This window comes from Sinocyclocheilus anshuiensis, unplaced genomic scaffold, assembly GCF_001515605.1.
Source record: "Sinocyclocheilus anshuiensis isolate Anshui unplaced genomic scaffold, SAMN03320099.WGS_v1.1 scaffold958, whole genome shotgun sequence".
Classification (NCBI taxonomy): domain Eukaryota; kingdom Metazoa; phylum Chordata; class Actinopteri; order Cypriniformes; family Cyprinidae; genus Sinocyclocheilus; species Sinocyclocheilus anshuiensis.
In genome coordinates this window covers 340,537-351,454 of record NW_015539929.1, presented here as the reverse complement: position 1 = coordinate 351,454, position 10,918 = coordinate 340,537, and the positions used below count along the sequence as shown (strand labels likewise).

The following is a 10,918-nucleotide window of genomic DNA, read 5'->3' as shown; positions in this document are numbered from 1 at the left end:
TTCTATAAGAGAAATTCCAGTGTTCTCTGACTGAAAACGCCTGAAATATTTAGGCTATTAATAAACTGCCTGTGTTTTAGCAAAGTGGTGCATAGGAGCATGGTAAAAAAAAATGGTAATGCACATTCAAACTAATGGAATCATTTAAAATGATTGAAAATAAAATAATTTAAAAAGAGCGGCTCGATGTTTATGTAAAAAAAAAATAAAGCAGTCAGGAAATGAGCGGATTCCGTGTTGAACTCACTTTCCCATGATTCTTCACCCGGTCTCTGAGTGACGTCATAACAACGCGACGCCATCCCCTGATGCACGTTCGGGTGGCGTTTGATTGAGCTCAGACAGATCAGAACGCAAGCAAAGTGAGTATGGGGTTTTTGCAGCGTTGATTGTTTTTCTAATGTTTACAGTGTCGCAATGCTTCAGAACGGAGAGAAAAACAGCATTGACTGATTGGGCGCCCGATGTTTGTTCAGTGTCATTGTGTAACGTGGCGCGCGTGGCGTAACGTTACATGATTTATAAATATCTATAACAGATATTGACTGAATTTATAGCCTACAGTCAGGTTATTTTAATCCTATTTAAAACTGGATATGTTCACTTCAACAGTCAGCACTCAGAAGCTGCACGCAGGAGTTTTGCTGTAACGTTACTCACACGTGGTTTGAGAATAAATTGATATTGTTCAATAAAAAAAAAGCACGTGGTTTGAGAATCACACACTTGTCTAGTCACACCTACATTTTTCATCACAATCTTTTACTTAAATTATGCTGATAATACAGTCTTGTGATGTCACTTTTATAGAAAATGCAGAATAGAAACAGTGTAAAAGTTTACAGACTTTTTCAAAATAGAAAATAAAATCTGTTTTTGTTATTTCTCGTCCCAGCAGAGATGGTAGACAATCAGGAAATGTCTCTTCTGGAGAAGAAGGTGGCAGAGCAGATTGAGGTGAGATGAGCATCATAATTAGGTTTATTTTCTCCTTCAAAGCCTTCATTCAAATGAGTGACATGAATGTGTTTCTGTGTGTGTTCAGTACTATTTTGGTGACCACAATCTCCCTCGAGACAAGTTTCTGAAGGAGCAGCTGCAGTTAGATGATGGCTGGGTCACTCTGGAGACAATGCTGAAATTTAACAGGTAAATACAAGAGAAATGCATCATGTTTTTGGAAATTGGAAAATAGAAGCTGGGTTTCTTTGGGTTCTAAAATGTCTTAACTCACGCTTACACAAATGAATTCCATAAAAAGGTTGTATATTTGAGCAGAAAGTCATAATTTCATAAAGTAACGGCATTAAATGTTGCATTCACTGCAAGAAATCCTCAGTATTTTTGTCTTGTTCTACAATACAAATACATAAAACATCCTTAAATCAAGATACGTTTAGTTGCAGATGCATTTTGAAGATATAAAGTTAAAGGGGTCATATGATGCGATTTCAATTTTTCCTTTCTCTTTGGAGTGTTACAAGCTCTTGGTGCATAAAGAAGATCTGTAAAGTTGCAAAGACTAAAGTCTCAAATCCAAAGAGATATTCTTTATAAAAGTTAAGAGTCAGCCACGCCTACCTAAACCGGCTCGTTCTAACACGCCCCCACATATCTACATCACGATGTGGAAATATTAGCATAATGCCGCCCAAATGTGCACGCAAAGAAAGAAGGCGTGGTTTCAGGAACAGCAGTAGTGTTGATGCAGCATGTCAGGGAGATGCTGTGTTTCAGTGCGAAAGCAAAAGCACTTTATTTGGCCTTCCGGAAGTAGATGCAATTAGGAATCATTGGTTAAGATTTATTTACAACAGAACAGCACAACCCAGATGTTCGAATTTGTGCAACGCATTTTATGGACAACAGTTTTTTGAACCTAGAAGAGTACAAGGCTGGCTGTGCACAAAGGCTATTTCTAAAAAAAAAATAAATAAATCCAAATACACAAAATAATGATCTTTAAAATAGCATCATATGACCCCTTTAAGAAATTAAGTGCTTCAAACAAGAACTAAAGAAAGAAATGTCAATAGGTACAAAAACATGTTTGCTCTGAGTTAATTTGGTTTTTCTGAGCCCATTGTCAGATATTTGTTGTTTTAATTATAAACTCACTTCATTTGGTCAATTTTGTCGTTTTGCTTCTCAAGTAAATGTATCTTAAGATATTTGTACTGGAAAACAAAATACTGAGGAAGAACAACACTTTTTTTGTATCGTGTGAAAAAGTGGAAAACGCGAGTAAAAAGCAATGAAGATCTGTTGGACATTTCCATTGGAAGTATTTTCAAACTTTGAAGCGTTGCTAATACAATTAATTGCGTGCGTTTAGAGAACACACAAAAATAGTGTGTACCCTTCAGTTTATTTCTTAAATTTTCTTTACTCTGGTCTCTAAAAGTATGAAATTAGCTTTCACAAAACTTGCAGAAACCCTGAATAATGCTTTTTTTGCTGTGGTCACCATGAACTGTTGTTGCATGAAAAGAGAGCTACTACTAAGAAATATTCCTTTTTAAAAATAACACTCAGAGTCAGTCTATGTAGCTTGTAAATCTAACGGCTCAGGGTTTTTGCTGCTGTTGTGTTTGTCTCATTTTGTGTTCGTCCTCAGACTAAAGAGTCTCACATCAGACCCAGCTGTTATTGTTGAGTCGCTGCAAAAATCTAAAACGGGTTTGCTGGAGATCAGCGAGGACAAAACCAAAATAAGACGAAATCCGAACAAACCTCTTCCAGAGAACAATGAGGAGTACAGGGACGCGCTCAAACACAAAACCATCTACATGGTGAGCGAATGGGAACAATGACATCAAGTTCCTCTTTCTGCCCCTGCGTTACCTTTGCTTTAAAACAAACAGTGTATAATAGGGTTTTAACAGGTCCTGTTTGTATTACTGGATACTATTGTTTTTCTCTTTTGTCAAGCCACGTGTTTCTGTTGGTTGACGGATATTAATGTTTAAATTCAACAGAAAGGTTTTGCTCTTGAAACCACACTGGATGAAATTAAAGAGTGGTTTGCAGATAAAGGCACAGTTGAGAACATCTACTTGAGGAAAGGAGCCCAGAAGACTTTCAAAGTAAGAAACCATTTGGACAAGTATCTCAGGAAGAATTTTTTTATGACTTCAGTGGTCAGACTAGTGTTATGGTTTATACGCAGTGGTCACCAACCTTTTTTGGCCCAAGATCCCTGACCTCGGCCTTTATGAAAGACAAGATCTACCTATTGAAGAATTGATAGAAAAAGACATCCCAGATTGTACTTCAAATTTGAGGCCTTTTACTTAGTATTTTAGGGGGGTCTCCTGTAAAATTCGCATTCCGGGGTAAAATACATGTTTTTCGGCGGGGATCTTCCAGTAAAATTCACATTCCAGCGACTAAATATCACGTTATTGGGGTCGCTTCAACCCGCGGACATGAACAACAACCTGCGGCAACAGTGTTAAAGTAGCCCAATTCCGCGGGAAAACCGCGGACTTGGCAACACTGCTTGTGAACCTATAGCGTTTCCTTGGTTACCGCTGTAAACAAAGCAGAGTTGCACTTTATACGGAGAAGAAAATGCCATTGCCATCTAAACTTTTCTCAAGACAGTGCCCTTCAGTGATGCATTAATATAACCCCATAAATGTAATGCATTTTTGTACTTATTTTACAGTTTTTGTTTTGCGATCGACGGGTTGGCGACCACTGTTTTAATTAATTATTTTAATTTTCGATTTTAATTTTTATTCTTTAAAGATTTCTATTTAGCTTTATTTTTTAGTTTTAGTCATTTTAGTACACTGTAAAAAATTTTTCAATAAAACGTATTTTGAATACATTTTACAAGAAAATGCTTGAATTTCAGTCTTCAAAATTTCACATTTAGTTTAACGTGTTGCTGTTGCTTTGCTAGTAAATTTCACAATTAATTACACAGTTTCTGAGTAAAAATTACTTGTGCGTCCAGTTTTTTCAGTGTACGTCAAACTTATTTTATTTTAGTTAGTTGCCAAGGCAACATTTTAAGTTGGCATTTCATATAATACTTATATTGTATTTTTTCAGCTTTATTTCAGTCAGTCAAAACAAATGTTAATTTTTTTTTGTTAACAATGGGACAGACAAGACTACAATACTTGAAAACTGTACTTCGCATCGTAAAACTATTTTACTGTGAGTAAATCAAGAAATTTTGTATCTACCTCAGTTTTTCAGTTTCCGTTGCTGTTATTGTCTGCAGGGATCGATCTTTGCGGTTTTAGAGTCTGAAGAAGCCGCCAAGGCTTTAGTGGAGCGCACTGATGTCAAAGAGTACAAAGGGAACGAGATGATCGTCATGATGAAGTAGGTGCTTCTGCATTTGTCTCTGAGCATTGCATGTTGTTTTCTTAGTACCTGAATGGCTTTGAATGTTCTGGTGTGAGAGTTGTTAACCTTTTTGACCTCTGTCTGTAGAGATGACTATTTTTCTAAAAAGGTGGCTGAGAGGAAGCAGAATCGCGTGGAAGCAAAAGCTAAAGCAAAAAGGTAATGCACAACACCTGTTTTCTACAAAAAAGTGAGATGAGTTGAAAGTTATAATTGGTAAATGTGCATTTCAGTGAAAAGGAGGACAAGCAGAAGCAAGCTGAAGATGAAGAGCTGGTGAGTTTTCATGCGGAAATGCAAATAAAACAAGTTCTCAGATGTGACTGTGTTAATAATATATGGCTCTTCTGTTTACCCAGAAATCCCTGAATGATCAGAGAGGCTGCCTGCTGAAGTTCTCCGGTGAATTGGGTCAGATCTCGAGAGAGGATTTCCACACGGTCTTCTCAGATCATGCTCGGATCAAATGGATTGATTTCACCAGAGGAGCTAAAGAGGTGAGAAATGAACATGCTTCACAAATACTTCTGTCGAATTCAAGTCTAGACAACATTATTTTTAATTATTTAACATCAGTTTTTAAAATCTCGTTTTAGCTGGTGTTGTATGTTTCTAATGTTGTAATTTCCACAAATTGTATTATTTTGCTAACATTTTTGAAGAAACCGTGTCCTCCATTAGTATTGGGACAGTAAAGACAAAATTGTTCTGTTTGCTGTGGAGTCAAGAAATCTGTAAATATGATTAAAAGATGAATACGAGACAAAACTACAGAATGTCATATTTTATTATTGGGTGATTCAACACATAGATGTTTTACCAGCTTCTAGAGTTTCATCCCACTATCTGATTTGAGCATAAGTATTGGGACAGTTGCCTAACAGGTCTTTCTGAGTGATCAGCTGTGTCCTGTTGCATTCATTGTTCAGATATTAAAAGCAGGGAATGTGTCGTATCAGATATATCAATTGCTTCTGCATTCTGAGTCTTTCATTCGATGACGATACACACAAACCAGGATGAAGACAAGGGAGCTGACTTTGAGAGAGAAAAGCAAGCAATTTGGATGCTAAAAGAAAAGAGGAAGGCAATTAGAGCTATAGCAAAAACAAAGGGCATGGACAAATCAAGAGTTTGGAAACCACTGGAGACATCAGCAATCAACAATGACCTGATCGGCTGAGAAAAACAACAGCAGTTGATGACAGTCATATCATAAAAGCTGTGAAAATGAACCCTAAAATGCATGTCTGTAAAATCACCAACAGCCTCCTGAAAGCTGGGGTGATGCTCTGACAGTCTACTCTCCGCAGGAGACTTTGACATAGTTACAGAAGCTACAGCAAGATGCAAACCTCTGACCAGCACCAAAAAAAGAAAGGCAAGATTAGAGTTTGAGCCAGTAGAGGCTCAAACTCTGGCTCTTGATTAGAGCCAGTAGAGTTTATGGACCGATGAGACAAAGATGAACCTTTATCTAAGGGATGTGAAAGCAAAAGTGTGGAGAAAAAAGGGAACTGCAAATAACCCTAAGCATACAGCCTCATCTGTAAAGCATGGAGGAGGCTGTGTCATGGCATGGGCAATGGGCATGCATGGCTGTCTGGAACAGGCCCTCTCAGCTTTAATGATGACTTAATGTATGATGACAGTAGCAGAATGAATTTGGAAGGGTACAAAACCATCTTGGTTACCAATATTCAAGAAAATGCCACCAGACTCATCAGAAAGCACTTCATAGTGCATCAGGACAATGACTCAAAACACCCTGCCAGTTCAGTAAAGGACTTTTATCAGGGAAAAGAAATGGAAAGTCTTAGATTGCCCAAATCAAACTCCAGATTTAAATCTGATTGAACATAAAATTCACCAGCTGAAGAGGAGACTAAAGGCAGAAACTCCCCAAAACAAGCAACATTGGCTGCATTAAAGGCTGGGAAACGCATTTCAAAGGATGAGACCAAGAGTCTGTTGATGTCTGTGGGTCGCAGACTCACTGCTCTGATTGCATGCAAGGGATCTGGAACTAAATAACAGCTTTTAATCTTTTACATCTGCCTTAAGTTCAACTGTCCCAATACTTATGCTCACATTTTTTTAAAAGCACGGTTTTAAAGATGAAAGTATAATTTTTTTGTTTTTGAAAAGCCTCACCAAAGCTGCATTTGTTGCACAAAAAAAACAGTAATATTGTGAAATGTTACTACAATTTCAAATAATTGTTTTCTGTTTGATTGTATTTCAAAATGTAATTTATTCCTGTGATCAAAGCTGAATTTTCAGCATCATTACTCCAGTCTTCAGTGTCACATGATCCTTCAGAAATCATTCTAATTTGCTGATTTGCTGCTCAAGAAACATTTCTGATTAATTTTATAAAATGTTGTGCTGCTCAGTATTTTTATGGAAACTGTGACGCATTTTTCAGGATTCTTTGATGAATAGAAAGTTCAAAAGAACAACATTTAACCATTATGAATGTGTCTACTGTCTGTCTTTAAAAAAAAAACAATCCAGTCTTTATTAGCAATATGAGTTATACCTTTAAAGATGTCTTCCTCCATTAATTTCTGTCGTTGATATCTTCCTCAGGGCACCATCCTGTTCCACTCAAACGCCCAGGAGGCCCTGCAGAAGGTCCGAGAGGCTAAAGGAGGAGAAGATCCTAAGGTTAAAGAGCAGGTTGTTCAGTGGGAGGTACTTGAGGGAGACGTAGAAATGGAGACTCTGAAGAAAATCATCGAGGATCAGCAGGAGTCCATGAACAAACGTAAAGGAGGCAGAGGTAATTCAGAGGACACCGTAAACACACATGCAGGTGTCTGAACTCACAGTTTAACACATTGCTCTGATGCTACGCCGTATCCTGTGACTGCAGGAGGTCACAGGGGTCGTGGAAGAGGCAGGGGAGGAGGCAGAGACCGAGGAGGAAGAGACATCAGAAAGCACTTCATAGTGCATCAGGACAATGACTCAAAACACCCTGCCAGTTCAGTAAAGGACTTTTATCAGGGAAAAGAAATGGAAAGTCTTAGATTGCCCAAATCAAACTCCAGATTTAAATCTGATTGAACATAAAATTCACCAGCTGAAGAGGAGACTAAAGGCAGAAACTCCCCAAAACAAGCAACATTGGCTGCATTAAAGGCTGGGAAACGCATTTCAAAGGATGAGACCAAGAGTCTGTTGATGTCTGTGGGTCGCAGACTCACTGCTCTGATTGCATGCAAGGGATCTGGAACTAAATAACAGCTTTTAATCTTTTACATCTGCCTTAAGTTCAACTGTCCCAATACTTATGCTCACATTTTTTTAAAAGCACGGTTTTAAAGATGAAAGTATAATTTTTTTGTTTTTGAAAAGCCTCACCAAAGCTGCATTTGTTGCACAAAAAAAACAGTAATATTGTGAAATGTTACTACAATTTCAAATAATTGTTTTCTGTTTGATTGTATTTCAAAATGTAATTTATTCCTGTGATCAAAGCTGAATTTTCAGCATCATTACTCCAGTCTTCAGTGTCACATGATCCTTCAGAAATCATTCTAATTTGCTGATTTGCTGCTCAAGAAACATTTCTGATTAATTTTATAAAATGTTGTGCTGCTCAGTATTTTTATGGAAACTGTGACGCATTTTTCAGGATTCTTTGATGAATAGAAAGTTCAAAAGAACAACATTTAACCATTATGAATGTGTCTACTGTCTGTCTTTAAAAAAAAAACAATCCAGTCTTTATTAGCAATATGAGTTATACCTTTAAAGATGTCTTCCTCCATTAATTTCTGTCGTTGATATCTTCCTCAGGGCACCATCCTGTTCCACTCAAACGCCCAGGAGGCCCTGCAGAAGGTCCGAGAGGCTAAAGGAGGAGAAGATCCTAAGGTTAAAGAGCAGGTTGTTCAGTGGGAGGTACTTGAGGGAGACGTAGAAATGGAGACTCTGAAGAAAATCATCGAGGATCAGCAGGAGTCCATGAACAAACGTAAAGGAGGCAGAGGTAATTCAGAGGACACCGTAAACACACATGCAGGTGTCTGAACTCACAGTTTAACACATTGCTCTGATGCTACGCCGTATCCTGTGACTGCAGGAGGTCACAGGGGTCGTGGAAGAGGCAGGGGAGGACGCAGAGACCGAGGAGGAAGAGAACAGACCCAGTTCAAGGGAAAGAAGACCAAGTTTGATAGCGATGAAGAGGGAGATGAAGGTAAAAGGGACATTTCTCCTCGATTGATGTCACATACACTGAAAGAAATGGCGTAGAAACAATTTTCACTCTGAAATTGCTAGTAAATTGTCACACTTTAGTTTGGGGACCAATTCTCACTATTAACTACAACTTTTGCCTAGAAATCCTAGTTTGCTGCTTATTAGTAGTTAGCTTAAGATTAAGAGATCTAAAATATGGTCATGCAGAATAAGGCATTAATATGTTCTTTATAAGTACTAATAAACAGCCAATATGCTAGTGCTATGCTAACTAGTTAATAGTGAGAATTGGTACTTATAAATCTCACATATAGTTACAAAAAAAACAGTAAGTATCATGTTGAATTAAATATGAAATGTTGAAGTTGAAAGACCAAAGTAGTATTTTCTTATAAAACGTACTCCAATAATCTGTTTTATTTACAACTTTGAAAAGTCATTTTTAATGTAATTTTAATAATATAAATGTAAAACAATAATATAATAGGTATGATTTTGTTTTAAATATATATTTGTATTTATTTATTTATTGAACTTCTTATGCCTGGTAATACTTGTCATTTAAAACATTTAGAAGTATAATTAAATAATATACTTAAGACATAGTCAGACGTTGTGGTCGTAGTTTTCCTCAATACAAAACTACTACAAATCAAAACCAAACAGAATATAATGAGCTACGAATTTGTTGCATAGCCTTTTCTATTTGTTTTTATTATTTTAAAATTGTAATTGCAGCAAAGCAAATGTACTTTCTTGTTCTTACTATGTCCGTGACATAAAACTGCCTTTGTACATGCATTTCTAATTGAAGATTTCTGATATTTTGTTGAGGCTGAGACTGGAGGTTAGTCAGGCTTTTCATTAGTTTCATCACCCACAGACATGTAGTGTATTCAAATGCCTGAGTAAATAAAGTTTGCGTTGAGTTTTTGACTTTAGTCATATGAAATCAGAAATGTATTTTGTTCCTTCAACAGAACAAGCCAGTCCAAAGAAGAGACCTCTGGAGTCTAACGGTCAAGATAACGAAGAGCCGGCTTCCAAGCAAGCAAAAAGCGAGAACGGTTCTTAAGGGCAAAGAACTGTGGCCTTGTTTTTGTACGATTTTCTCTAAAATCGAGAAACCTGGAAAATGCATTCTCAGACTACTTCTTGTGTCAAAAGATGCACAAAAGCTTTATGCCACACTTTTCCCCTGAACTCACCATGAAAAAGGCACTTTTTTTTTTCTTTGAGCAAACATACTGCGTGCCTGGATGTTGTTTATTTATTTGCCATACACACACTTATGATTGCTGGTATGATTTAAGATCTCATCTGCAGCTCTATAAATGTGTCATTTTTAAAATCTATTCAGCTTAAGCAGTTAGCTGGAAGCGCTTATATAAGTGTTGACATCTTCAATTGCATATTTTCATTCCTTGAGCGCTGACAGTCTGCAGAATCTACACCGATTGTGTTTTGAGCGTAATCAAAGAGTTGATTATCGGTTCTGACAGCATTTGTTAAACGCAGTACTGTATTATCATAGAACTGTTTGAGGCCTACAAGTGAACTTAATTAAGGTTTTGAAAATGTCAGAATTTTTAGTAATAAGCATTGGTCAATATTGTTGTTTTTTTCCATTAACGAAAACCTGTTTTCCACCTGCTAGATTATTCCATTGCTTTTGTCACTTGCACAAACGTAACATAAGACAATAAGTGTGTGTTATTCTTGTTTCTTTTTATACGTTGCTGTAAAGTTGCTTTAAGTGGTTACAGAGGCATGCCGATCTGGAGAGTTTTCATTAGGAGGAATTAGATTTGACTGAACCTTTTTTTTTTAAATCATATTTTTTTTATCACAGCAATGGATACATGTCTCTTAATCTAAAGTGCTGTTTTAGATGCCATGCTTCATATTTACCCATTCAGGGCTTCAACAAGCACTCATTATTTTTTCCTTATGTTTTTTACTGTCATCTGTTGAGATGAATATTACACAAATTTAGAAATTCAGTAAAGAGTCTTGAAAATCAGAATAGTAATTATGTATGTGGTGGTGTCATTTTTGATGCAGTAATCATGGTGTGCCAATTCATTTGTGGCTTATTATTGTGGAGTATTGGTAAATGTTATTTATATTTAAATTAATATTCTTGCAGTTGAACAGGCCCCTAATGCTTCTGTTGTTAAAAAAAAAGGCAAAAATTATAATGACAGCCACTAACTTTATACTCGATGCTTTTGACACAATAGACTCAAAACCACAGTGAATCATTCAAAGATTACACGTAAAACTTGCTAAAGGATTGAGCATAAAAAGTAGTAAATGTTGTCTAGCTGGAATGCTCATA

At 36.8% G+C, this 10,918-nt stretch overlaps 1 protein-coding gene across 1 annotated transcript; it reads left to right on the top strand.

The window, feature by feature from the left end:
- The first annotated feature begins 252 nt into the window (after positions 1 to 252).
- Positions 253 to 10,636, top strand: ssb (small RNA binding exonuclease protection factor La). Its single transcript, XM_016483868.1, has 12 exons — positions 253 to 362; positions 899 to 957; positions 1,046 to 1,149; positions 2,618 to 2,792; positions 2,979 to 3,086; positions 4,238 to 4,341; positions 4,453 to 4,524; positions 4,599 to 4,641; positions 4,725 to 4,862; positions 6,958 to 7,150; positions 8,459 to 8,575; positions 9,558 to 10,636. The coding sequence occupies exons 2-12, from the start codon at positions 901 to 903 to the stop codon at positions 9,650 to 9,652; spliced, it is 1,206 nt and encodes a 401-aa protein (XP_016339354.1). The 5' UTR covers positions 253 to 362; positions 899 to 900; the 3' UTR covers positions 9,653 to 10,636.
- The last annotated feature ends 282 nt before the right edge of the window (positions 10,637 to 10,918 follow it).